This window comes from Leopardus geoffroyi, chromosome E2 (genome assembly GCF_018350155.1).
Source record: "Leopardus geoffroyi isolate Oge1 chromosome E2, O.geoffroyi_Oge1_pat1.0, whole genome shotgun sequence".
NCBI lineage: Eukaryota > Metazoa > Chordata > Mammalia > Carnivora > Felidae > Leopardus > Leopardus geoffroyi.
The window spans coordinates 14250461-14277375 of NC_059335.1; the positions used below are offsets into that span (position 1 = coordinate 14250461).

The window sequence follows — 26915 nt, forward strand, 5'->3', positions numbered from 1 at the left end:
GATCTCATGGTGCGTGAGTTCGAGCCCCACATCGGGCTCTGTGCTGACAGTTTGGAGCCTGCTTTGGATTCTCTCTCTCCCACTCTCTGTCCCTACCCCACTTGTTCTCTCTCTCTCTGTCAATAAATGAAAAACCTTAAAAAAAAAAAAAAAAAAAGAGCGCCTCGGTGGCTCTGTTGGTTAAGCATCCGACTTCACCTCAGGAGATCTGGTGAGTTCAAGCCCCACATCAAGCTCTGTGCTGACATCTCAGATCCTGGAGCCTGCTTCAAGTTCTGTTTCTCTCTCTCTCTGCCCCTCCCTTACTCACACTCTGTCTCAAAAATAAATAAACATTAAAAAAAAATTTTTTTTAAATAATTCCAGGGGCGCCTGGATGGTTCAATCAGTTAAGGGCCTGACTCTTGATTTCGGCTCTGGTCACGATCTCATGATGGTATGTGAGAACGAGTCCCATGACAACTGGCTCTTCGCTGACAGCAAGGACCCTGATTGGGATTCTCTCTCTTCCCCTCCCCTGCGTTCTGTCTTAAAAAAAAATGTAATAAATAAACATAAAATAAAAAGAATTAAGAATTCCACAAGTCATCAGATATCCAGTCTATATTCAGATTTCCCCATGAATATCTTTTGTAGTTGTTTCTCCAACACCCCCCCCCCCCCAGTCAGGATTTAGTGAAGGTTCATACGCTTATTTGGTTGTAATAAAGAAATTATACAGTAATTTTCATTCTGGAAAATCCTCCACCATCAACCCCACCAAACCCTTTTTCTGTTTTCTTGAAATTGAATTGTTGGTGGAACAGCACAGTTGTGCTGCAGATGTTCCACATTCTGTATTTGTCTGATTGTGTTCATGTTTTTAAATTTTTTTTTTTTTTCAACGTTTATTTATTTTTGGGACAGAGAGAGACAGAGCATGAACGGGGGAGGGGCAGAGAGAGAGGGAGACACAGAATCGGAAACAGGCTCCAGGCTCTGAGCCATCAGCCCAGAGCCCGACGCGGGGCTCGAACTCACGGACCGCGAGATCATGACCTGGCTGAAGTCGGACGCTCAACCGACTGTGCCACCCAGGCGCCCCGGATTGTGTTCATGTTTAATTTGTTCCTCTCTGTCTCCTATAAGCTGAAGGTTAGGTCTAGAGGCTTTGTGAGATTCAGTTTATGAAATTTAACAGGGAGACTCCACAGGGAGTGTGCGTACTTCCTAACGCATCATATCGGGTGGTGCCCAGTGTCGGGGTGTCCCTCTCTTGTGGGTACAGAGTTTCATTACATGGTTAAGGTGGTGAGAACCACATCTCCACATCATAAAAGGATATTTTCCCCTTGCAGTTAGCAAGTAACCTGTGGGGTGATGTGTTGGAGCCTGTCAAGATCCTGTTAACCTTTCACCCTAAGGTTTGAGCATCCATTGATAATTGATGCCTGAATCGAATAGTTTAGTTAGCATTTTCTAGAGCTTACTTTGGCCAGAAGCTTTATTTACAACTAACAATTCTTCCCAGAACTCCAGAAGAGTTAGCAAATGAGCTACTTGGAGAAGCTAAGTCCCATTGTCAGTTTATCAGACGAGTGTTAAACTCCTGTCTACCTATACCCCACCCCACAAGTCCCCCTCTCCTTGAATTAAGTACCTGTGCTATACCAACCGCTAATGCTACCAACAAAAGGACATGTCGAGCACCATTCTGAGCATTTCATGCGATTACTCTTTTTTTGATATTAATTAATGAATTAATGTATGTATTGATTTTTAAGTAGGCTCCAAGCCCTACTAAGGGCTCGAACTCATGACCCTAACATCGAGAGTCACATGCTCTACAGACTGAGCCACATAGGCACCCCGTCCCCCCCAACCCCGGCTTTTTTTAAAGATTTTGTTTTTATTTATTTATTTTTTTTTAATTTTTTTTTTCAACGTTTATTTATTTTTGGGACAGAGAGAGACAGAGCATGAACGGGGGAGGGGCAGAGAGAGAGGGAGACACAGAATCGGAAACAGGCTCCAGGCTCTGAGCCATCAGCCCAGAGCCTGATGCAGGGCTCGAACTCACGGACCGCGAGATGGTGACCTGGCTGAAGTCGGACGCTTAACCGACTGCGCCACCCAGGCGCCCCAAGATTTTGTTTTTAAATAATCTCTACACCCAATGTGGGGCTCGAACCCACACTCTGAAGATCAAGAGTTGCATGGTCTTCCAACTGAGTCAACCGGGTGCCCTTATATGATTATTCTTTTTAATCCTCAAAATAATCTCATTTTAAAGGTGAGGAAACAGGGGCACCTGGGTGGCTCAGTTGGTTAAGGATCTGACTTTAGCTCAGGTCATGATCTCACAGTTCGTGGTTTTGAGCCCCACTTTGGGCTCTCTGCTGACAGCTCAAAGCCCGGAGCCTGCTTCGGATTCTGTGTCTCCCTCTGGCTCTCCGCCCCTCCCCCACTTGAGCTCTGTCTCTCTCTCTCTCTCTCAAAAATAAAATAAACATTAAAAAAAAATTTTTTTTTAAGGTGAGGAAACTGAGACCCGAGGGGATTCAAACACTCGCCCAAAGTCACAAAGTTACTTAGGGTATGAAGCCCAGGATATGTGACTCCAGTGGCATCCACTCCTGCCCCCTCCCTCCACGCCTATAACCACCATATAACTGCCCAGCATTTGCTGAGTGTGCTATAGTGCTCTTACAGATACAAACTTATTTTAATTTTCCTAACTCCCAAGGGGTAGGCAAGAAGATGCCCATTTAACACACTGTGTGGCTCAGAGAGGTTAAGCATTTTTCCAAGGTCACACACACATCTAATGAGTGGTTAGAATTTGAACCCATGCCTATCTGGTTTACAGTACAGACCCGTTAGAGTTGGGTGTGTAAGAAGCTCAGTTTGGGTTTGGCAAGTGCATGGACAGGTGTGAGGGGCCGGCACCTTGAGAGGCTAAAAACCCCTCCCCGCTACTGTCCCGCAGGGAAAACGGCCACCCCACCTGGCCCGGTCCCTTCACGCAGTAGCCGGGCATGCGCCCTGGAGCCAACCTACCCTCCTTTCGAACCTTCCCTCTATAGGCTCCGCCCATCACCGTCCAGGCCCAATCCCTGGGTGGAGGGCGGGGCCGCCACGGGAGTGGGCGGTAGTTAAGGAGAGTCAGGAGCCTGGAGTCGTGCGCCGGAGTCAGAACGGCGTCTCACGACCCAGGAGCCGGTTGCTGAAGGAAAGCGAGCGAGCGATGCTGCCGTCGCCGCTTCCTGATTGGCTGTGCGTTGATCCCTCTTCGTTCTGATTGGCAGCGGGTGAGCTAGGTATGTAAATGTAGTGAAGGGGCCTGAGGAGAGAAGGGAAACCCTCGGCGGGGTCGTTTGGCCGGTTCGATCCCCGGGTCCTGCCGGTACGCGCCGGGGCTACCCGGGATCGAGATGCGCGGGCCTCTAAGTGTCGCCCGGCCGGGTTGGGTGAATCACGTCGCAGCCCAGGAAGGGGGCGGAGGCGCCGGCTTCTGGCTCCGGCTGCGTGACTCACCCGCCCCCGCCGCCGCCGCTTCGGAAGGAGCCACCTCCACTGCCTGCCGGAAGCGAGCGCAGGCAGAGAAGGCGGAATAGTCCTCCGGGGATTCCAGCCCGCACGGTCCTGGGCGGCAAGCTGGAGCGACAGCCAGGACGTGGGGGCAGTGTCGAGGATCCCGGGGTCTGAGGAGCCGGAATCCCCGGGGAAAGCCGGCCTGGCGCCGCTAGGGGGCACCGGGACCAGGGGCGGAGTCGGGTGGGGGCAGAATTCCTGCGGTTCTGAACTCCCGGGTCTGCGGGGAAGGAGGCGAGGACCGTTTTTAGTAGGGTGGGGGGTTACTTCTAAGGTCCTGTTGGGCAACTAACTCCCCGGGGACTGGACCTTGCAAGCTTCCAGTCTGAAAAAAGCAAGTTGGGGCTGGGGTCCAGAACTCCAGGGGCCCCTACCTCGGGGAAAGTGTGGGTCCTCAAAGTTCTCTCAGTGGCCCCCTGTGCCCGTCAAGATTTCCCGGCAAGCTCTGTCTACTAGGCCTCCCAAATAAATCCTGAATCGATCAACTTCCTTCCACGTCCACTACCAATCACCTTCTACTCCAAGCTACCATCATCACCCCAAGAGTGCACTAGCCTCCAAATGGAGCTTCCGATCACGCTCTTCCCCGTCTCCACTCCTCCCCACTCATCTTACTCCAAGCAGCTGAGGGGGATCTTCTGGAAACCTAATCCACAGCACCACTCTATTCCCTGCTCAAAACCCTTCAGTGACACTCACAGTAAAATCCAAACTTCTTGCCTCTGCTTGCTCTCCAAACCCTGTTCCCTCCCATGTCACTCTGTGAGCTGACCACACTGGTGTGTTTTCAGTTCAAGCTCATCCAGCCTCCAAGTCTTTCTTTGCTTTTGTTGTTGTTCTCTCTTCCCTGAATGCTCTCCCCCTGGTTCTTCTATAGCTGACTCCTTCTCCTGCTTGAGGGCTCCACTCAAATGTCTCTTACTCAGAGGAGCCTGCCCTGACCACCCCCCAGAATCTTTTAGTGTCTTCCTAGCACCATCTGTACATTTCCTGTATTTAAAATATCTTTTTTTTTAATGTTTATTTATTTTTGAGACAGAGAGAGAGCATGAATGAGGGAGGGTCAGAGAGAGAGGGAGACACAGAATCTGAAGCAGGCTCCAGGCTCTGAGCTATCAGCACAGAGCCCGATGCGGGGCGCGAACTCACTGACTGTGAGATCATGACCTGAGCCGAAGCCGGTCGCCCAGGCGCCCCTACATTTCCTGTGTTTATGTATGTATTTGTCTGATTTATAGACATTCAATAAATGTTAGGTTAAACTATGTGAAACAGCTGCTTTCATGGGTTAAAAAAAAGGTTGAATATTGGGCATTTCACATGGTTTACTGAAGAAGTACATAATAATAGCTATTAAAAGTACTTGTTAATAAGAATAGTTACAATGTAGGGGCGCCTGGGTGGCTCAGTCAGTTAAGCATCTGACTCTTGACTTCTGCTCAGGTCATGAGATCGAGCCCCGAGTCAGGCTCTGTGCTGATATCAAAGGGACTGCTTGGGATTCCCTCCCCCCCTCTACCTCTCGCTCCCCCTCTCTCAAAATAAATAAACTTAAAAAAAAAATAGAGGGTACTAGGCACTGTTGTAAGTGCTTTTTGTATATTATCTCATTTACTCCGGAGAACAACTCTATGAAGTAGATACTATTATCATCCATTATCTTAAAGTTTCCCTAAGGAAGCACAGGCTCAAGAAGTTAAATGACTGGCCTGAGATCACACCAGACACCAGTTACCAGAGCCAGGGTTTGAATTTGCCACAGACTTTGTATAAGTGAATGACTCGCCCCACCCCCCCACCCCCTGCAGATGATGCTGAGCAAAGGTCTGAAGCGCAAGCGGGAGGAGGAGGAGGAGGAGCCGGAGAAGGAAGCCTTGGCAGTCGACACCTGGTGGCTGGATCCCAGGCTCCCAGCAGTGGCACAGGCACCCCCGGCTGTGCCCTCCAATTCCCTCTTAGACCTCTCGGTGCTCAAGCTCCACCACAGCCTGCGGCAGAGTGAGCCGGACCTGCGGCACCTGGTGCTGCTGGTGAACACCCTACGGCGCATCCAGGCATCCATGGAGCCCGAAGCTACCCTGCCCTCCGTGCCCAGCCCGCCTGAGGCCCCTGGCGTGGCGGCTGACAGCCTGCTGGCCAGCTCAGACGCTGCCCTCTCAGCCTCCATGGCCAGCCTTCTGGAGGACCTCAGCCATATCGAGGGCCTGAGCCAGGCCCCCCAGCCCTTGGTGGACGAAGGGCCGCCGGGCCGCCCCAGTGGCGGGGCCCCACCCGGCCTGGGTGCCTTGGACCTGCTGGGCCCAGCCACTGGCTGTCTGCTGGACGATGAGCTCGAGGGCCTGTTTGAGGACATCGACACCTCTATGTATGACAGCGAACTTTGGGCACCAGCGTCTGAGGGCCTCAAACCCGGCCCTGAGGATGGGCCTGGCAAGGAGGAAGGTCTGGAGCTGGATGAGGCCCAGCTAGACTACCTCCTGGACGTGTTGGTGGGCACACAGGCGCTGGAGCGGCCACCGGGGCCGGGGCGCTGACCCCCACAGCGGAGATGGTGGTTTGGTGTCCAAACTGAGCCTGGTTGCTGGACTAACTGTCCTTGGAAAGACACAGCTAACTTCCCTAGAACGGAGAGAGGGGCTTTGGAGAGACAGAATCCATTCCTGAGCAACTTCACCTCTGTCCTCTTGTCTAGGGCTAATGAGGGGAGTCTGGGACTGGCCCTTGGGAGGGGATGACAGGGCCCGGTGGCTGGAATGTGATTTGGACCAGGCCACGTGCTGGACTGAATCGGCAGAGGTCGTTCCCGGGGATACTTTTTCCGTGATGTGGGAGGAGACTGCACCATTTTCTGGAAATTAAAACCAGTCCTGGGTTATTTCAAGTCTGTGTGCTTTGTCTCTGGGCTAAGGCAAGGGTCAGGTAATAACCTCCAAATTTTACTGAGCGTGGACTGTGTGTGCTAAGCACCTGACGTGTGTTCACTCTTTTCATCTTTGAAATTAGATGGCCATTATTACTATCCCCCTTTCACATTTTGAGAAAACTGAGGCTCCAACAGGACATTGCAGGAGGGGGTGGGTTTCAAGCCATGAACTTCACTGCTTTCTTGTTCTGGTAAGCGGATGAGTTAGCTCTGGTAACTGGCCCTCTAGAAAACTCCCCCCAACATACTCAGCCAGGTTTCCCTGATTGTGCATGATGATGGTGGTCGTGGTAGCAGTGGAGGAGCCCCAGGCCACCAGAAATCATGGCCTGGCCTGAAGTCTACCTGTGTGTCTTGAGGCTGGGGGTGGGGCAAAAGGGAGGTTTCAGAATGAGCCAGAAATAAAAGCCCAAAGCTGAAGGCTTGATGGAGCTTCTCCAAAGAGCTTTGAGAGCCAGCTCTCCAAGAAAATGGGGAAAGGCACGGGAGACTCCAGCAAGTTAAGAAGAAAAAAAAAAATCCACTCGGGGTCTCAAATCTGCCTTTGGGCAGGGATAGGGCAATTTGGAGGGTGCCTCTGAAATAAAGCCACCGGGTTTAGCGGCTTGGCCGCAAAGCAGAGGCGGTCCTGCTTTCCTTCTAGAAGAAACCCAGGCCCTGGCGGGCCGGGGCCAGGGGCCACCTGCCCCACTGTGATAGGGCCCGCCCGAGCGCCGCGCCGGGTGTCTGCGCCGCCCCCGCGGTCCAGCCGCATTCCTGGCCCGGCTGGGAGGGGCCGCACACTCAGAGGCCTGGCACGGGACCCAGGAGGCGTCCTTCCTGGCGGCTGTGGGGGCAGGGCAGCGCCCCGGGTGCGGGCGGGGGGAGGGGCACGGTGAAACCCACGGGCGGCCGGGGGGCCAGGGGCCGGACGGTGACCTGCGAGGCCCGCTGGGCCTCCAGTGGGGTAACGCCGGCAAGAGGACACCGAAATCGCCGGGCCCCAGAGCCTCCACCCTGGCCGGAAGCTCTAGGGAGGCTGAAGCTGGGGTGGAACTGGGGGAGGCGGGCAGCTTCGGCGTCCCCTCGGGCCGGGAAGGGGCGGGCAGAGCGGAGCTTCCTGGAGGAGGAGAGGAAGTCGTGCCCATTTCTGGAAGTGGATGGGGCGGCCCGGGGAGGGGGAGTGGAAATGGCCCGAAGGGAGCTGGTGCCCTGGCTGAGGGTCTTCGGGTGCCTGACTCCTACACCGGGTGACTCCAATGGGATTCAGACCTTGAGAGTGTGGGTTGAGCTCTGCAATGCCCCCTGGTGCTCAGTCTGGGGGTCTGAGATGCCACTGCCTTAGTTCCCTGTAGATCTGTCCAGTGGTCAAGTAATCTCCCAGTGTAGGGCCAGCAATGCCCTCTGTTTACAACACTCTGGGGGCCTGTTTCCGTTGTCTCTGGGTGCCAAACTGGGGGACAATCTGTGATGCATACTGATGCAGACAGCCTACCCATCTGTCAACGATGCTCGCATCTGCCCCTGTGCCTACTTGGCCAGCGATGCCCCCTCTCCCCAGAGCCTCTGTATACAGTTGCACAGGTTGTGGGCTGCGCATAGACTCCATGTTTAAGGGGCTACTATGCGTGTTTCAGGCACCATTCATTTACATATTGACTGCAACAGTTTCCCAGCAGATGGAGGTCAAACGCCTTGGGGAAGGAGTATGCCTTTTGCACAAAAGCACCATATGGGCTGGATCAGCTCTAGTCCCATCCCACTGGTGCCCTCGGGTCTATGAGCAGCTCGTGCCTGAGGACCTATTCCCCCCACCCCCTACTCTCCCCATGTCTGACCCCCAGATGATTGAGCAGGCTCCCAGGCTCTAGTGTGCCCCACCGCCCTCAGGCTCAACCCCAAGAGGCCACCCTACCTCAGCCAGCAGATTCCAGGGCCCACACCATTCCGAGCTGAGCCACCAGCCCTGGCGCTGTTACTCCTTTTCACAGAGCCTCTGTGTTCCTGCCAGGACACTCCCCAGTCAGGCTAGCTCCCCTCCAGGGGCATTCTCAGGATCCCCCATCACACACACACCTCTCTCCTCAACACCTGGGACAGTTGTCCTTGCTGTCCTTCACTCCCCTCCCTTCATCCCTTCTCTTATTCAGAAAAGATGTATGCTGGCCTACTGCGTGCCTGGCTAAATCTGACCGTGTCTGTCCTCTGCTCCTCTGAGATCTGAACTCTGCCCCTGCCAAGGCTCATCTCCCCCACCTCCCCGTCCCATTCACGCACTTAAGGAACATTTACTGAGCACCTGCGGTCCCAGTGCAGAAATCTAATTATGCTTTTTTTTTTTTTTTTTTTTTTTTAACATTTATTCATTTTTGAGAGTGAGAGAGACAGAGCATGAGCGGGGGAGCGGCAGAGAGGGAGGGAGACACAGAATCAGAAGCAGGGTCCAGGCTCCGAGCTGTCAGCACAGAGCCCGACGCGGGGCTCGAACTCACGAACCACGAGATCATGACCCAAGCCGAAGTCTGACGCTCAACCGACTGAACCACCCAGGCGCCCCCAGAAATCTAATTATGCTTAAGTCGATGATTATTGATGCAATAAGCCATTGAGCAGAGGTTGTGCTGAAAAGCCAGATCACCTGCATTTGAACCTCTCTGCTTTGCCATCCTGTGGCTCTGTGACCCTAAGCAAGGGACTTCACGTCTCTGTGCTCATCTGTAAACTGGAACAGTAACAGCCTACCTCCAAGGGCTGTTGTCCCGAGGTGGATGTGGGGGGGGGTGGTGTTGTAGGCAGAGGGAACAGTATAAGCAACGGCTAGCCCCTGAGGGACCCTAAAACTTTTTCTAGGACCTGGAAGCTCTGGGTTTGGCTGGAAAGAGGGAGAAGCAGTGAGGTAAGTGATGGGGCTGGAGGGGTCTGCAGGGGGCCAGGGCGCAAGGGACACTGGGTGAGGGACTTTACTGCTAAGGTACTAGGGAATCACGAAGTGAAGGAATCCCTCTGGCTGCCATGTGGACGCAGTGGTACAGAGGTGAGACTAAAGGCCGGGAACCCCGAGGGGAAGCTGGGAAGGGACATCACATCCGTGGCAGGATGGTTGGGAGGAAGGGGAGAGGGGTTTGAAAACCAAGAGGACAGGCTCCGGGATTGATGAGCCTCGATGGGGCAGGGGCCTCACACAAGGCCCAGGGCTCTAACCAGGAGACCCACGGGGACAGTTGGGGCTGCCTTGGGATGGTGACTGGGGGGACAAGCAGGTCTGGGGTTGACGCTGAGGCCAGAGAGGGACACAGTGGGTGAGAGGGGCTGGTGGGGGGACACCCAGGAGAAGGCATCTGGGTCTCGAGGCCCGTGGGACTGGGCTTAATAGGGAGGGTGGGAGGCAGGAGCAGGCAGAGGTGATGTGAGTGAGGGAGCGATATTGGCTGTGTTGCTGGGCACCCAGCTACCACTTGGCTCGGAGTGGATCGGAGAGGGTGGTCCCTGAGGACAAGCTTCCACCTCTTTCCCCAGCCGCACAGGATATCCTGTGTTTACTGAGGTGGCCTTGGCCGGAACCGGGACACTGGTGCCACCCCCTAAACTCAACTTCCCATGGCCACACCCCCTGGGGTGAGGGAAATTGAGAGACACAGAGAGAGACAGAGAGAGGGACAGAGAGGTACAAAGACACACAGACACACTGTTCATGACAAAACACGGCAAACTAGAAAAGGAAGCTTCCTCAGCTCCCCCTGCCTCTTTTTCATTCCCCGATTTCTCCAAGGAGCCCCTTGCACAGGCTGTCCCTCTACTTGGAACCCACTCTCATTGACCCACCACCTACCCAGCAGCCTTCCGTGAACTTTTTTTAATTTTGTTTAGTTTTGAGAGAGAGAGAGAGAGACAGAGAGAGACAGAGTGTGAGTGGGGGAGGGGCAGAGAGAGAGAGGGAGACACAGAATCCTTAGCAGGCTCCATCCAGGCTCTGGGCTGTCAGCACAGAGCCTGACACGGGGCTCAAACTCACAAACTGCAAGGTCATGACCTGAGCTGAAGTCGGACACTCAACCAACTGAGCCCCCCAGGTGCCCCTCCACGAACTCACTCCTACATATCCTTCAGGTGCCAGTTCAAATGTCACTTCCTCCAGGAAGCTCTCCCTGCCCTTTCTGGTAGTACCAGAGTGCCAGGCCCTTCTTATAGACCTAGATCTGTCCCTCATAGTGCTTAGCTCAGTATGTAAGTATACACTCATTTCAATGATCGCTTCTTTAATGTCTGCCCTCATACCACCCCCCCACACACACACACACACTGGGAGTCTTGTGAGGGCAAAATCAGGGTCACTGCTGTGTCCTAAGCACCACCGAGCCCAGGGTTGGATACAGAAGAGGTGTCTGTGAACAGCTGCTGAATGAATGTATACATGAGGAGGAGATATAAGGGGCATGTTTGGCCCGGGGACACAGCCATGAACAAGGAAGGACATAGTTGTCAGCTCCTAGAAATTTCACATGTGCTGACCTCTCTCTGGATTCAGATCCTCCTCACAGGCTGTTCCCTCTGCCCATAAAACTTCCCCTCCCTCTTCTCTTGCCTAGCTCCTGTAGGTCATCCAAGTCTCAGTTCACATGTCCCCTCCTCCAGGAAGCCTTACCTGACCTCCCTTGCTAAGCTGGAGCAAGGGACCTTTCCTGGGCTCCCCCGTCAAAGCCCTGACCTTTTTCCCTGTGACTCTCTCACCCCAATCCTGGGCCATGCTGGGTCTGTGTCCCTGTTGGACTGTGAACTTTGTGAAAGCAAGCCCGGGCTATCTCAGTCACACTGTGTCCCCGGCACCATCCAGCGTAGGGCTGGACTCACTAACTGCTGACATTGGATAAAGACTGCTCCCTTTCTCCCCTCTGGTACACTTTGCCTGCATTTGTCCCCTCTCCCTGGAAGCCCCTTCCTACAGTTTTACCTGACTCCCCGCTTCTCCACCATCCAGTTTGACTTCAGAGGTCACGCCTTCCAGGAATCCTTTCCTGAGCCTGCCCCCCACCCCCACCCCATGGTACATGGTAAATGTAAGTCTGTCGGTATCTCCAATGCCCAGCAAAGAGGCTGCTGGCAAGGGCTTGTGAATATTTGTTGAATGAATAAATGAACAGGTGAATGGTTGAATGAATCAATGAGAGAGAGAGAGAGAGCATGCACTGGGGTGAGGGGCTCCTCAGGACCATCAGCAGCCCCATTCCTTCCTCCCTTCCCAGGAGAAGGGTTCTGGCAGGGTTCTGGCCACACCCCAACCCTTGGTGGCTGCCAGGCCTGGATGGCATTTCCCAGAGCTCAGCACATTCCTGCCTTCCCTGGCGGCTGAGAGTGGGCAGGGGGCATTTTGGAGAGAAGGGGGGAGGCCCCTAGAATTCTGGGATCCTGCCAACTTGTGCCGGGTCCCCATGCCCTCAGGGAAGTAGGCCCCAAGCTCTCGGTGTGGCGGGAGGGGTACAGGTCCACAGAGGGGCCAGGGGGCTGGTGTGAGGGGCAAGGTTGACAACTGAGGGGAAGGCCTGGTGGCCGTGCCTGGCCAGACAATGGGACAGAAGCTGCTGACATGCATTTTGGGGGTAATCCCCAGTTTCATCCCAGCCCTGGCCCCAGGCCTGGGCTCAGAGAGCCCGGAGCATCGGAGCCAGCGGCCGGGTGGGTGCAAGGGGCATGTGGGGGTACTTGTGCTCTCTGTGCCGCCCCCCGGGGTCTGGTGAGTCAGGGCAGGCTGGGGCCGGGGGCTGAGGGATCAGGGTGAGGCCTGGGGGCCTTGGTTTGGGAGTTGGGCAGGTCGGGGTTCAAATCCTGGGGCTACCAATTACTTGCTATGGGTGACTTTGGGTTTCACTTTACCCTCTCTGAGCCTCCTTGTCTGTTTTATGAAGGGGACAGAAGAGAGTTGCAGGGTCTCTGGGCCTAATGTGTTCCCTGTGTACCCTGGATTCTGGGAGCAGAACTCTGGGTGCCCAGCACATTCTTTAGCACATGATGGGTGTCCCCCCAGCACAGAAACTCCATTAAACAGAGAAGTGGGGTTCCCCTGTGCCCAGGCCAAAAGCCCCTCCCCCAACAAGTCTAGCCGGCCCCCTAATTTGTGTGACTAATAATGCAAAATTCTTATAAGGAGCACTCACTCTGTGCCAGGCACTTTTTCAAGTTTTTAGCCTCTTTTAACGCATCTCATCTTCACAACAACCCCATGAGGTGGGCGCTTTTTATCACCCCTGTTTTAAAGACAAGGAAAAGGGGGCCCAGAAAGATGCCGTGGCACAGCCAGGAGGTGACTAGACTGGGATCTGAACCCAAACTGACCGGGAGAAGGAGTAGGAGGAGTTTATTTTAGGGCCCCCTGGAACCAGTGGGGCCATGCCTGGGTCTGGAACCAGGAAATAATGCCTGTCGGGTGATCAGCCTCCGAGTGGCGGGAGCAACGTCCAAGTCCCTGGAACAAGGCTCCTGGTGAAGGTCTCAGCCCAGTCCAGGGCGCGCAGCCTGTCTGAGCCGTCTTATGGCTCCCCACCCCCTTGCCTGTGGATGTAGCTGGGGGGGGGGGGGGGCAGGGATGTTTGTTTCCCCACCACCCACTCCCTGGTGATGTCATGCCTCAGCAGCCAATGGCTGGGGTCTCTCCCTCCTACCCCTCCCCATTCCTTTTCCCCCCCAGCCTGGGGCTGAGGCTGAGCAGACGGACTGGGAGCTCTCGAGGTGTCTGGAGGCTTAGGGGTAAGAGATCAGCTTGTCTAACCCGATCCTTGGCCAGGCTGAGAAGCCAAGGGAATGAGACCCAGGGTCCTGGGAGGTGCTGGCAGGTGCTGGCAGATACTGGGAGGGTACCTGGGCTCAGGAGGCAGTCTGGTGTAGGAGTTAAAGGCACAGACTTTGGAGCCAGACCCTGGGTTCGAATCTCAATGTTCCCCTCTTTCTGGCTATGCAGTCTTGGGCAAGATGCTGCACCCTTTGTACCTCTGCTTTTCCATCTGTGAAATGGGCTGATGGAGAGTAAATGAATTGCTGCTTACAAAGAGCTGGGCAGGATGCCTGGGGTGGAGCAGGCTTTTTGGTGCTTGGAATAGGGTGCTGGGGAGGCAGCACTGATCCCGTTGGTAGGAGGCAGGTGCCTGAGCTGGGTTTTGTCCCTCACCCAGAGTCCCCCTTGGCTAAGAGAGAAAGTGGGGCCACTGGTTAGCAAAACCTGGATACGAGACACTTGAGATGCACAGCCTACCCTCCAACTGCTGTCAAAGACTAGTGTATATTACCTGAACACTTACTCTGTACCAGGAATATTCTAAGCACCTGCTGTTATTTTGTGAATCCTCAAAGCCACTCTTAGTGGCTCCATCTCACAGATGAGGAAACTGAGGCCCTGGGAGGTGAAATACTTTGCCCAAGTATTCAAACCTGAGAAATGTTAGAGCGGGGACTGACTGAGGGAGCTGGGAGGCCCCTGCCAGCACGCCTCCCCCTCTGCCTCACAGATGGTCTAGGGGCCGGGATGAGTCCGGTCAACTCCTCACTCCCACTGCTGAGGGCACCAGATCACTGGCAGTTAGGGAAGCTGAGGCTCTGGGTAGGCAGAGCTCCTAAATGGGGTTGGCACCAGCCATGGGGAGAAGAGGGTACAGAGGGGCAAATCTAGGGGTTTCCTCAGCAGGCCCAGCTCAGCTGAAGGGCCCAGGGCCCAAATGACAGGCACTCACCCCAGCCACTCTGAAGGGCATTGGCGGCATCGTAAATGGGAATCTAAGTGGCACCTTCCTCCGGGAGGTATTGTGAGGATTTAATGAGCCAAGGTAGGGAAGGGTCTTTGCACATAGTAAGTGCTCAAGAAATGGGGACTCTGAGAATTCTGGAAGCTCAGGAATGTACCAGGGGAGTGCCAAAGGAACCACTCAAGAATGGCTCTTGGCACCTGGGAGGCCCTGCCTGGACTTGATTCACCGGGGGAACCCCAACAGATCTTCCCCTAACACAGTCAGGGACCCCCAGGAACCTCCCCCTCCCCTCCCCTGCCTAATGGGATGGGTAGGGCTGGGAACAGAGAGTGCCCGGGGTGGACGGGGTTTCCTTCCGAAGCCACCCCCACCCCATGCCAGGACCTGGGTAGGTGGCTCAGGAAGGGCACAGTTAGGCTAAATATAACCTGGGTTGGGCGGCTGTCCCAGGCAGGGATGAGGAAGGAGGGCACTCTCTCTTGCTCCCGCCCCAGCTAAGCTTCCTGTGCCAGCCTCTGGGTGTGACCCTCGCTGCCCTGGCCTGAAACCGGGAGCTTGCGGTCCAGGAGAGCCTCCCCTCCATCTCTACCGCCTCCCACACGTACCAGGCTCTCCCACCTCCAGCTCAGGATGCTATGTTGTGTCAGGGACTCAGTTTTGCAGACCCGAGTTGTCTGTTACCATCATATCCTGTCACTGTGATATCTTAACCCTAATTTTCTCGTAAGTAAAATGGGGGTACTGAGGCCACATCTGTAAAGTGCCTGCCCAGCCCAGAGTTGGCACCCAAGAGGTCCTTCTAAAAATGCCCGTTGCGGGGCACCCTCGATCCCCATGCCCTCCCCAGTCGTTTTGCTGCTTGGGCTCCTCCAGTGCTCAGAGCCACCAATACGAGTTCAGTTACAGAGTTGGGGGTCAAGGGCAGGGTCTTGGCTGTGTCACCCCAGACAGGTCACTTCCCCACGCTGAGCCTCAGTTTCCAACTCTAAAACAGCCACCGCATTCAGGGTGATTTTGAGACTGATGGGTGCCAGTCCTGGGTCCAGTTCAGAGGAAATGCCACAGGTGTGGGAGCTGAGGGCTCAGAGGGGAGCCTGGGGAAGGCCATGGAGACCAGGACTCCTAGGAGCACCAGAGAGGGGCCCTCTGCTACTGTGGGGGTGCCTGCCAGTGGAGTGGGTACAGCTGGAGCATTGAGGGGTCCCTGTGTCCTCTATCTTGGCCAGTGGTGGGCTATGAAGAGCCATTGTGCGGCTGGGGGTGGGTGGGCAGGGGCGGAATGTGACTGCGCCCAGCAGATGGGCCATTGTTTGAGGGAATGTGCCGCGTGAGGCCTGACCTTTCCCTGTAGAGTGGGGGTTGGCGGGTTGGCATGCCAGGTGGGGGCTGGGAGGACAAGGCCAGCGTTGGCATGGGGAGGGGTAGAGAGACAGTATCCACTCCCCAGAAAGGTCTGTTGAGGAGTCTGCATGGGAATCCCAGGTCTGCCTCCTTCTCACTGTGCTGTGTGACCTTATGCAAAGTCCTTGGCCTCTCTGAGAGGCTAGGGTTTTCTGCAGTGAGGAGCACAGGGCTGATGAACAGTAGCCACTCCAACACCCACTAGTTATTATCATCCGTATAAGCGTCTGGAACTCTCAGATAAGTTCAAGTCCTGGCTTAGCCATTTGTGACCATCCGTGCATGGCTTCCCTTCTCCCAGCCTCAGGTGTCTTTTCCGTTAATGGGCTCAACGATTGTCTTGACCTCACAAGAGTGTTCTGAGGTTTATGTGCAATGACCCCTGTGGGACATCTGACACAAGATCGGGACCACGGGAAGTTCTTAGTAACAATGATAGTAAGTGCTTCTGAAGCCCCTCCATGTACCTGGGATTTTATATTTGCTAACGTATTTGACAAAGTAGGTGCTCTCCTTCTCCCCCATTTTCTAGACGAGGAAACTGAGGCACAGAGAGATGAAGTGATTTGCCCACAGGGAGTACGTGGGAGCGGTTAGGATGGGTTTATACTGAATTTGGCTCCCTCGCTCAGCCCCGGTGTTTGGTGGAGTGGCTCTGCTGTCGGACAGTCCTGAGTCAGCTCTGGCTTTACTGTTTGCTGTAAAAAGGTCTTCTAAGACTCAAGTCTCCCTGCCTGTGCTATGGGGATAGAATAGTGACAGCACGCAGGAAGGGGCAGACACGTAGGAAGCAATTGGTGGGGTCAGCTGATGGTAATGCTCACCTTCTTCTTCTTAGAGCCCCGGACCCAGGAGGCCCAAGGAGCTGGAGGTGATCCTGAGGTGAGCATTGGCCGGTGCCACATGCCCCTCCCTGTCGCTCCCTGGCCTGCTTGGAGCCTCATGCCCTGGTCTCTTCCTGGCAGGCAGCAAGACCCCAGAGGAAGGGCGCGAGCCCCGCAGACGACTGTGCAGTACCCCAGGCTGGGCTCCTGTTAGGAGGGGGTGCCTGTGCTCAGGCAGCGGTGAGAGGGCAGGGGTGGGGGGCCCTGCTCTCCTTCTGATACCACTCTTGACCTCTCCCTCCATGCCCAGCCTCCTTCTCTCATCCCTTCCCGGCCTCAAGCCTCCACCCCTGCCCCCCACAGGCTCAGAGGCAGCTGCTCCATGCAGAACTGAAGCTGGTCCTGCAGCAGAAGGGAGAGAGGAAGCAGGAGCCTGGGGCCCAGGTGACTCCCAGCAGCGCCATGGAGGCCAGGAGCCGGAGTGCTGAGGTGACTTCCAAGGGGGACTTACGGGGCCTGGTGGTGGGGCTGCACAGGCTAAGGCAGCTGGAAGACGGACACTTCCTGATTTCTCTGTGCCTCAGTCTCCCCATCTGTGAAACAGAAATAGCAACAGTGCCTATTTTATAGGTCGCTGTGAGGGGAAAAAATTAACATATGTAAAGCACTTAGCACAGTGCCTGGGACAGACTAAGAGTCAGAGGAGCTCATTCATCTGGAGGTCATGGAGTTATAGTAATAACAGGCTAAAGACAAGTAGGCAGGATGGCAGAGGGGTTGTTAAATGCATGAGCTTTGAGCCCATGGGCTTAAGTCCCAACCTTACCAGTTTAGCTCTAAACAGGTGACCTGACCATTCAAGCCCTGCTTCCCCATTGGTGAAATGGGACAATGGTCCCCACCTCTAAAGGTGTTGAGGACTCACTCTTGAGCCATGTGCACAGGGCCTGGCATCCAGGAAGCCTACCTGAATGTTAGCTGTGGTCACTGGTAAGGAGATAGAGGACTGGTACCAACTGCTTCCAGGGGATGCTAGGCACAGAGCGGGTCCGCTTTTACAGGAGCCAAGCTGAAGCTGAGGGGTGGCCGGCAGGGAGTTAAGGGCAGGGCCACTGCCTCCAGGCCAGCCTATGGGCTCTGAGGTCACAGCCCTGGGGTTCAGGCCCAGCCGCTTAACTTGCCGCGTGGCATTAGGCGAATCACTTTGCTTCTCTTTACTTGGTGTCCTCCTTTGAGTCTGTCCAAGCTGTGGGAGGCTGAAATGAGATGCTGGGCATAGAATGCTTAGCCCAGGCCCTCAGGGTGGTGGTGATGGGCATGCCATTCCCTGCTGCCGTTACAACACGTTCCTCCCAGCTCTCTAGTCCCGGGACCACTGCTGGGCCCAGACTTGCTTTCCCCTCTCCAAGCCCTATGCTCAACCCCAGACTATACCAGCCTTGATGCCCTGCCCATTAGAGGATCCTCTCAGATCCCTGTTGCTTCAGGGCTCAGCTCACAGAGACTCCTTCCGGTACACCCATGTTACCTAACTCTACAGTAGGGAAATGGGCCCAGAGTGGGCAAAGTTCTTGCCTAGAGACACACAGCAGATTGAGTTCTAAGATGGTTGTGGAACTGAGGTGAGAGTCACTGCCTTTTCTAAGCCGGGAAGTGAATCCCGGAGTGCGTCGCTGGGCCGGGGCCAGGGCAGCACCATTTACAGTGAATACCAGGAATGCCACGTCTGCTAGTCCACCGCTCATTACCCACGCACCCCCCCTCCCCCATCACTTGATTCCCTCTCCCAAGGGCGTTATGCAGGTCTTGGGGTCACAGAGTCCACAAAAGGGAACACCCTCACATACATTCAAGCCTCCAAGAGCGCAGTCCCACCCTCACTCCTCCGTCCTGCACCACTTAAGACGTCCAGCCCTTTCCCCAGAATCCCCTTCTCACACCACCCCTTGTTCTGCTCTTATTAAAGCCCCTTCCCATACCTCAATCCCACCCTTAGACTATGGGTCGCCGCCTTACTTCCAAGTATGACTCTCTAGCCACACCCCTCTCAGATTTTTGGCCCCTCCTCTGTGGCTGTCCGCGCGTGCAGTCTGACGAGGCGCCAAACCCCTAGTCCCGCCCCGAACTGGCCCCGCTCCCGAGGGCACAGCCCCGCCCTATCAGGCTCGCCTCTTACATCGCAGGTTCCCTCGGGCCTACCTACACCGCCCCTCCTCCATAACCCCGCCCCTAGCCCCGCCCCTTTAGACGGCGGCCACAGGGCTCCTCCCGGCCAAAAAGTGGACGGAACCGTTGAGCCTTGCAGCGGTTCCGAGAGATCAGGCGGCCCTCGCGTTTCCTTAAAGGGAAGATGCCGGAGTGGGTGGGACCGCATGGCCGGCCTGAGCCGCGTCTAGGGGCTTGTAACTCGAGGACGCGTTTAAGAGCCGTTTTTAAGCGCGATGCCGGGCTCTGGGTGAGGTCCGGTCATAGCGCCCCATGCGATGCCTCGCCGTCCTCCGCAGGAGCTGAGGCGGGCGGAGTTGGTGGAGATCATCGTGGAGACGGAGGCGCAGACCGGGGTCAGCGGCATCAACGTAGCAGGTGGCGGCAAGGAGGGAATCTTTGTCCGCGAGCTTCGGGAGGATTCCCCCGCGGCCAGGAGCCTCAGCCTGCAGGAAGGTGGGCGGGGCGGATGCATGGGGCGGGACATCCCTGAGGGGGCGGGGTTAGGAGTGGGCCCTTGGTCCGGGGCGTGGCTGACGGCCAGGAGGCGGGGAGAAGGGCTTGGGGCGGGGCTTTGTGTGTAGGCCTTGCAGTGGCTCGGAGCGGGCTCTGGAGGTTCGTTGTGTCGGTTTGACTCCCAGATCTGCAGTTTAGTAGCTTGTGAATTTCTGTGCCTTGGTTTTTTTCATCTCGAAAGTGGGAATGATTTTAGTACTCACCTCATAGGGCTATGACTCGGATTAAATGAGTCAGTATTTGAAAACAGCGCTAAGTGGCACATAGCACCATGTAAGCACTAGTTATTATTTTTGTTGTTGGGACTGGAGAAAAGAGGTGGAGTTAACAACTTGGAGGGGTGTGGAGGGGAGCTTAGTAAGTAAGGGATGTTTTAGGTGACATAGATGAGGCTGATGTGGTATATTCATGCAACAGCTATTTACTAAGTGCTTGCTATTTCCAGATATTATTCTAGGGGCTTGGGCTACTGCAGTGAACAAAACTCTCTGCACTTGAGCTTACCTTCTAGTAGGGAGAGACATATTTGAGCAAAGTTTGTAAAATACATAGTAAGTTAGAAGGCAATATGTGCTATGGGTGCCAGGAGGACAGTTATATTTTTTTTCTTTTCTCTTTTAGAGAGAGAGAGCACATGAGAGAGCCAGCAGGGGAGAGGGGCAGAGGGAGGGAGAGCGAGAGCGAGAGCAAGAGAGAGAGAGAGAGAGAGAAAGAGAGAGAAAGAATCTTAAGCAGGCTCTGCACTCAGCGTGGACCCTGACGCGGGGCTTGATCCCAAGACCCTGGGATCATGACCTGAACTCACATTACGAGTTGGATGCTCAACTGACCCAGGTGCCACCCAGGTGCCGCAGGACAGTTGTGTTTTTAAATAGGGTGAGCCAGGAAGGGAGAAAAGGCCTGGTGGAGGACAGGGAGTGAGCTCTGTGGCCATCTGGAGGAGCATTCCATGCAGAGAGAACAGCCAGTGCAAACATCCCAAGTTTGGGGTGTGCCTAACTTGATGGAGGAAAAGCAAGGAAGCCAGTGTGGATGGAATAGAGTTAGAGAAGAGGAGAGTAAGAAAGGAGGCCAGAGAAGTAAGGAAAGGGCAGTTTTTAGAGGGCTATATAGACCATGGTGGGGATTTTGGCTTTTAATCTGGGAGGGTTGTGAGTGGAGGAGGAACATGAGTTGGCTGTGTTGAATAGCATGCTGTGGTAGCAGTAGGCTGAAGGCAGCAGGGTGGGGAGCAGGGAGCCCAACAAAGCAGCTACTCCGGGGCACCTGCTGGCTCAGTTGGTAGAACATGCGACTCTTGATCTCAGGGTCATGAGTTCGAGCTCCACATTGGGTGCAGAGGTTTACTAAAATAAAATAAAATAAAATAAAATAAAATAAAATAAAATAAAATAAGAGAGGCTACTCTGATTATCCAGGTAAAAGATGGTGATGCTGAGGACCAAAACAGTGATAATGGAGTTGAAGGGAAAGGTTTGGATTATGGATGTATTTTGAAGGAGAGGAGCCTTCAGGGCTGGATATGGGGTATGATGAAAAGAGAGGGGTCAAAGATGTGTCCAGGGATTCTTGACCTGAGGATGGAGTTGGCAGTTCCACAGATGGGGGACACCGGGGCTGGAGCTTGCTTGGGGTAAGACCACATTTGCAGTTTGGATCTGTAAAGTGAGGGGTATCTATTGGATACCAAGGTGAAGATGTGGAGGGGTAAATGGGTATATGAGTCCTGGATGGAGGGGAGGGTGCTGGGCTGGAGACATACACTTGGGAATTGTCAGCCCGTTTCTGTTCTTTAAACTCCTGAATCTGGATGAGCTTCCGCATGTAGATAGAGATGAGAAGAGGTCCCAAGCCTGAGCTCTGGGACAGTGTGTCTTTAAGAGATTCGGGAGATGGGAAGGTGCCATCCCAGGAGTCTGAGAAGGAACCTCCAGGGAGGTTCTAGAGGGTGTATGGCACAAGGGGGCCTGTCTCGTAGAGGGTATGTGGCACCCTGGAGGCCAAGCCAAACAAGTGGATGAAAGGGAGAGAGTCAAGTTAGGGCGAAGGTTGTGAGGTCCACTCAGATGAAGTCTGGGGCTTGCCCATTGGACTTAGCTACACAGAGATATGGGACCTTGAGAGGAGCAGCTCAAGGTTCTGGAAGGGGGTGTCAGAAGTGTGACTGGAGATGTGGAAACAATGCAGCTGGATAACTCAATGCATTTGCCATTAAGGCGAACAGATAGGTGGAGCAGGAGCTCCAGGAGTGAGGTCAAGACAACTTTTCTTATGGGAAAAGTAATGGTATGCTGATGAGAATAACATACAAGAGAGGGACAAAATGATGATGTGGGGAGAGAGGGGAGAATTGCTCGAGGATGTCCCTGAAAAGGTGGTGGAAAGATTGACCTGGGGGAGAAGTGAGGACAGGTGGAGTAAATTACCACAGGGGCAGGTGGGGGGGGGGTGAGTAAGGGGGTGGGAGTTTCTAGAAGTTCTTTTCTGATCCTGTTCTCTCAGTAAAGGGAACAAAGTCGAGTGTCTAAAAGGTGAGAATGGGAGACGGAAGTGGAAAGCAACGGGCGTGGTTTGAATGGGTGTGGATTTGCTGGGGGAGGCGGAGCTAAGGCCATGGGGCGGGGCTTCACGCTTGCGTGTCTGCACCTTAAACGGGAGGAACTTTGCTTCTCAATTCTGGGCTGGGGGTGGGCAGGATAGGCGGGGCCAAGGTTTGGGGCTGGGCCTCGCTAGCTCCAGGGAAGTGGGTGGGACCAGGCCTGGATGGAGCCAAGCGGATGCCCAGCCCACGCCCTGCCCATCTCCCGCCTCACCTGCAGGGGACCAGCTGCTCAGCGCCAGAGTGTTCTTCGAGAACTTCAAGTACGAGGACGCACTACGCCTGCTGCAATGTGCCGAGCCTTACAAGGTCTCCTTCTGCCTGAAGCGCACTGTGCCCACCGGGGACCTGGCGCTGCGGCCTGGGACCGTGGCTGGCTACGAGATCAAGGGCCCACGGGCCAAGGTGGCCAAGCTGGTACGCGTGCTTAGCCCGGTCCCGGCTCTGGACTGCCCCAGCGATCCAGTCTCTGCGCCGTGAGCCCCACTCTTCCACACCCTGGGCCAGCCTTGCCCTCTGTCTTGTCACTAACCCAACTCTAATCCCACCTTCTGCCTCCTGTTCCCCACTCCTAAACTCCTCCCTGGGGAGGGAGACCCGCCCATCTCAGACCTTCACCCACTTTGGAGAGGAGGCAGCTCTAGGCATGCGGGGGGTCCTGAACCGAAGGGACTCCAAACCAGGGAGGCCAGGTTCAAACCTGAGTGCTGCTCACTTACTGCTGAGTGACCCTGGACAAGTTTCTTTCCCTTTCTGGGCCTCAGTTTCCCCATTTCTAGAATGAAGGTATTAGGGGGAATCCTGGATGAGGACCTAGAAGTCTTGGGTCCCAGTTCCCACACTCCTGTTGACTCATTGTCAGATGCTAAATGAAAGTCTTTGCCTTAGGGGGCTAGTAATGGTGAAATGACAGGAAGGAAGTGGGGATGGTGATTTGGGGACGAGATGCTTCGTCCGACACATCCCCAGCCTGGTGTAATGCCAGATGGGGATCCCCCCGTCTACCCCGAGCCTCCCACTGTCCCACCGCCTCCCGCATCTCTCCTCTCTCCCCAGAACATCCAGAGTCTGTCCCCTGTGAAGAAGAAGAAGATGGTGGTACCCGGGGCCCTGGGGGCCCCTGCAGAGCTGGCCCCTGTTGACGTCGAATTCTCCTTTCCCAAGTTCTCCCGTCTACGTCGGGGCCTCAAAGCTGAGGCTGTCAAGGGTCCTGTCCCAGCTGCCCCCACCCGCCGGCGCCTCCAGCTGCCTCGGCTGCGCGTCCGGGAAGTGGCGGAAGAGGCCCAGGCAGCCCGGCTGGCCGCCGCCGCTCCTCCCCCAAGGAAAGCCAAAGTGGAGGCCGAGATGGCAGCAGGAGCCCGTTTCACAGCCCCCCAGGTGGAGCTGGTTGGGCCCCGGCTGCCTGGCGCCGAGGTGGGTGTCCCCCAGGTCTCAGCCCCCAAGGGGCTGGGAGAGGTGGCCCTCCACCTGCCGAGCCTTGGACTAGGTGCCCCAGCCCCACCTGCCGTGGAGCCCGCAGCCCTAGGGATCCAGGTCCCCCAGGTGGAGCTGCCCGCCTTGCCCTCTCTCCCCGCTCTGCCCACGCTGCCCTGCCTGGAGACCCGGGAAGGGGCTGTGGTGGTGACGGTGCCCACCCTGGACGTGGCAGCACCCAGCGTAGGGGTGGACCTGGCCTTGCCGGGTGCGGAGGTGGAGGCCCGAGGAGAGGCACCTGAGGTGGCCCTGAAGATGCCCCGCCTCAGTTTCCCCCGCTTTGGGGCTCGAGCGAAGGAAGTTGCTGAGGCCAAGGTGGCCAAGGCCAGCCCCGAGGCCAGGGTGAAGGGGCCCAGACTTCGAATGCCCACCTTTGGGCTTTCTCTCCTGGAGCCCCGGCCCGCTGCCGCTGAAGCTGCTGTCGAGAGCAAGCTGAAGCTGCCCACCATCAAGATGCCCTCCTTTGGCATTGGGGTCTCGGCCCCTGAGGTCAAGATGCCCAAGGGGCCGGAGGTGAAGCTCCCCAAGGCTCCTGACGTCAAGCTCCCGAAGGTGCCCGAGGCAGCCCTTCCCGCCGTGCAGCTCCCCGAGGTGGAGCTCCCCAAAGTGTCAGAGATAAAGCTCCCGAAGGCGCCAGAGATGGCCGTGCCCGAGGTGCGGCTTCCAGAGGTGCAGCTGCCGAAAGTCCCCGAGATGAAGCTCCCCGAGATGAAGCTCCCGAAGGTGTCCGAGATGGCCGTGCCGGAGGTGCGACTCCCGGAGGTGCAGCTCCCGAAAGTCCCCGAGATGAAGCTCCCGAAGGTGCCCGAGATGAAACTCCCGAAGGTGCCCGAGATGGCGGTGCCCGAGGTGCAGCTCCCAGAAGTACAGCTCCCGAAAGTCCCGGAGATGAAGCTCCCAGAAGTGAAGCTCCCGAAGATGCCCGAGATGGCCGTGCCCGAGGTGCGACTCCCGGAGGTGCAGCTGCCCAAGGTCTCAGAGATGAAACTCCCGAAGGTGCCCGAGATGGCCGTGCCCGAGGTGCGACTCCCGGAGGTGCAGCTGCCCAAGGTCTCAGAGATGAAAGTCCCCGACGTGAAACTCCCCGAGATAAAACTCCCCAAGGTGCCGGAGATGGCCGTGCCTGATGTCCACCTGCCAGAGGTGCAGCTGCCAAAGGTGTCTGAGATGCGGCTGCCGGAAGTGCAGGTGCCGAAGGTCCCAGATGTGCATCTTCCAAAGGCCCCCGAGGTGAAGCTGCCCAAGGCTCCGGAGGTACGGCTGAAAGCCGAGCAGGCAGAGGCGGTGGAATTTGGCTTCAAAATGCCCAAGATGACCATGCCCAAGCTGGGGAGGGCAGAGTCCCCACCACGAGGCAAGCCAGGCGAGGCCAGGGCTGAGGCCCCAGGGAAGCTGGTAACGCTCCCCTGTTTGCAGCCAGAGGCGGGCGCCGAGGCTCGGGTGGGTGTCCCCTCTCTCTCACTGCCCTCGGTGGAGCTAGACCTGCCGAGGGCCCTCAGCCTGGAGGGGCAGGTCCCAGCAGCTGAAGCGGGCAAGGTGGGACGGGCAGAGAGCCCCAGGGCAGCGGCAGGGGTCGGGGAAGTGGCCTTCCGGATGCCCTCCGTTGAAATCGTCACTCCACAGCTGCCCACGGTGGAAGTGGAGGAAGGGCGGCTAGAGGCGATGGAGATGAAAGCCAAGCCCTCCTCCAAGTTCTCTTTGCCCAAGTTTGGACTCTCGGGGCCCAAAGCGGCCAAGGCAGAGGCTGAGGGGGCTGGGCGAGCCACCAAGCTGAAGGTGTCCAAGTTTGCCATCTCACTCCCCAAGGCCCGAGGGGGGACTGAGGCCGAGGCCAAAGGGGCGGGGGAGGCAGGCCTCCTGCCCGCCCTCGATCTGTCCATCCCGCAGCTCAGCCTGGATGCCCATCTGCCCACGGGCAAGGTGGAGGTGGCCGGGGCTGATGTCAAGCTCAAGGGGCCCAGGTTTGCCCTGCCCAAGTTTGGGGTCAAAGGCCGGGACACTGAGGCGGGAGAAGCAGTGTCAGGGGGGGCTGAGTTGGAGGGCAAGGGCTGGGGTTGGGACAGGAAGGTGAAGGCGTCCAAGCTGAAGATGCCCTCCTTTGGGCTGGCTCGAGGGAAGGAAGCTGAGATCCAGGGCGGGCGTGGCAGCCCCGGAGAAAAGCCAGAGTCCCTGGCTGGCCAGCTTAAGATCCCCGAAGTGGAGCTGGTCACCCTGGGGGCCCAGGAGGACGGGGGCGCTGAGGGGGCAGTGGCCGTCAGTGGAGTTCGGCTACCAGGCCTGCAAGTATCCACGACCAGGCAGGCAGGTGCCGAGGGCCAGGAAGGGGGGCTGAGGATGCCCCTGGGTATCTCCCTGCCCCAGGTGGAGCTGCCCGGCCTCGGGGAGGCCGGCCTGGGTGCCACCCCCGGGCAGCAGGTCAAGGGTGCAGCCCCTTCAGCAGAGGGCACAGCAGGCTACAGGGTCCAGGTGCCTCAGGTGACCTTGTCTCTGCCTGGAGCCCAGGTGGCAGGTGGTGAGCTGTTGGTAGGTGAGGGCGTCTTCAAGATGCCTGCTGTGACGGTGCCCCAGCTTGAGCTGGACGTGGGGCTGAGCCGGGAGGCGCAGGTTGGGGAGGCAGCCACCGGCGAGGGTGGCTTGAGGCTGAAGATGCCCACACTGGGGGCCAGGGCCGAAGCTGGGGAAGAGGGGCCTGGAGACCAGCCCCCAGGGGCCGAGCGCACCTTCCGCCTCTCGCTGCCCGACGTGGAGCTCTCGCCACCTGCTGTGGGCAGCCACGCCGAGTACCAGGTGGCAGAGGGCGAGGGGGATGCCGGACACAAGCTCAAGGTGCGGCTGCCCCGGTTCGGTCTGGTTCGGGCCAAGGAGGGCGTGGAAGAGGGTGAAAAGACCAAGAGCCCAAAGCTCAGGCTGCCCCGAGTGGGCTTCAGCCAGAGCGAGGCAGTCACTGGGGAAGGCTCCCCCAGCCCCGAGGAGGAGGAGGAGGAGGGCGGCGGGGAAGGGGCCCCCGGGCGCCGAGGCAGAGTCCGAGTCCGCCTGCCCCGCGTGGGCCTGGCCACCCCTTCCAAGGCCTCTCGGGGACAGGAGGGCGACGCAGCCCCCAAGTCCCCTGGCGGGGAGAAGTCACCCAAGTTCCGCTTCCCCCGGGTGTCCCTAAGCCCCAAGACCCGGAGTGGGAGCGGGGACCGGGAGGAGGGTGGATTCCGGGTCCGGCTGCCCAGCGTAGGGTTTTCGGAGACAGGGGCTCCAGGCCCTGCCAGGATGGAGGGGGCGCAGGCTGTCATCTGAAGCCCCGGGGGCTGAGGGAGAGTTCCCTCCCATCTTCCCATCCCTGCCTCCTCCTCGTTTTGTGTGTGACATAACTAGCACTAACCCTCAGAGGGCCGGGAGGTGGGTGACTGACCGGGAGAGGGCCGGGGAGGCCTCATGCCCGGCTCACTGGCTGGACCGCCTGTATCTCGCCAAGCCATGTGAATAAAATAATCCAGAGGTAGGCTTGTGTTCCGTTTCCTCTGTGCGTGTAGGGGGGTGGGTTGGGGAGGGACGGGGGACAGGGGAGGGTGGAGAGGGTGCAGGAAAAGAGGTCCCCAAGGAGGAAGAAAGGGGACTTGAGCCTGCCCTGCGGAGAGTCTGTGTTCGGGAGAGACACAGGCCACCCCTGGTCTGAAGAGAGTCAGGGAAGCCTTGGGGTGGGC

General features: G+C 56.7%; 2 protein-coding genes and 1 long non-coding RNA gene across 7 annotated transcripts; 2 read left to right on the forward strand and 1 right to left on the reverse strand.

The window, feature by feature from the left end:
• Positions 1 to 3144: 3144 nt before the first annotated feature.
• On the forward strand, positions 3145 to 6454 carry SERTAD1 (SERTA domain containing 1). Its single transcript, XM_045442310.1, has 2 exons — positions 3145 to 3299; positions 5382 to 6454. The coding sequence occupies exon 2, from the start codon at positions 5382 to 5384 to the stop codon at positions 6105 to 6107; it is 726 nt and encodes a 241-aa protein (XP_045298266.1). The 5' UTR covers positions 3145 to 3299; the 3' UTR covers positions 6108 to 6454.
• A 5075-nt stretch (positions 6455 to 11529) lies between these two features.
• On the forward strand, positions 11530 to 26713 carry PRX (periaxin). 5 transcript variants are annotated; one of them, XM_045442322.1, is made up of 8 exons: positions 13143 to 13213; positions 16445 to 16488; positions 16572 to 16670; positions 16794 to 16919; positions 18935 to 19091; positions 21971 to 22167; positions 22807 to 24180; positions 24259 to 26713. In XM_045442322.1, the coding sequence occupies exons 4-8, from the start codon at positions 16893 to 16895 to the stop codon at positions 26506 to 26508; spliced, it is 4005 nt and encodes a 1334-aa protein (XP_045298278.1). In that variant the 5' UTR covers positions 13143 to 13213; positions 16445 to 16488; positions 16572 to 16670; positions 16794 to 16892; the 3' UTR covers positions 26509 to 26713. The 5 variants fall into 5 exon arrangements, with proteins under 5 accessions (XP_045298279.1, XP_045298278.1, XP_045298275.1 ...); XM_045442323.1 differs by lacking the exon at positions 13143 to 13213 and adding an exon at positions 11530 to 12203 and having other exon boundaries at positions 22807 to 26713; XM_045442319.1 differs by having other exon boundaries at positions 22807 to 26713.
• Positions 12799 to 17524, reverse strand: LOC123578947. The gene is made up of 3 exons (XR_006702574.1): positions 17398 to 17524; positions 13510 to 13647; positions 12799 to 12932 (listed from the first exon to the last, which is right to left on the reverse strand). It is a non-coding gene; the product is annotated as an uncharacterized LOC123578947 (long non-coding RNA).
• Positions 26714 to 26915: the final 202 nt, after the last annotated feature.

What these genes read in the sequence shown, in the direction of transcription:
- SERTAD1 (XM_045442310.1), top strand. Translation starts at nt 5,382, where the DNA reads ATGATGCTGAGCAAAGGTCTGAAGCGCAAGCGGGAGGAGGAGGAGGAG.
- PRX (XM_045442321.1), top strand. Translation starts at nt 15,975, where the DNA reads ATGTGCAATGACCCCTGTGGGACATCTGACACAAGATCGGGACCACGG. An exon ending in CCAGGAGCCGGAGTGCTGAG is followed by an intron (nt 16,920 to 18,934) that starts GTGACTTCCAAG and finishes CGTCCTCCGCAG; the next exon opens with GAGCTGAGGCGGGCGGAGTT. An exon ending in GAGCCTCAGCCTGCAGGAAG is followed by an intron (nt 19,092 to 21,970) that starts GTGGGCGGGGCG and finishes CCTCACCTGCAG; the next exon opens with GGGACCAGCTGCTCAGCGCC.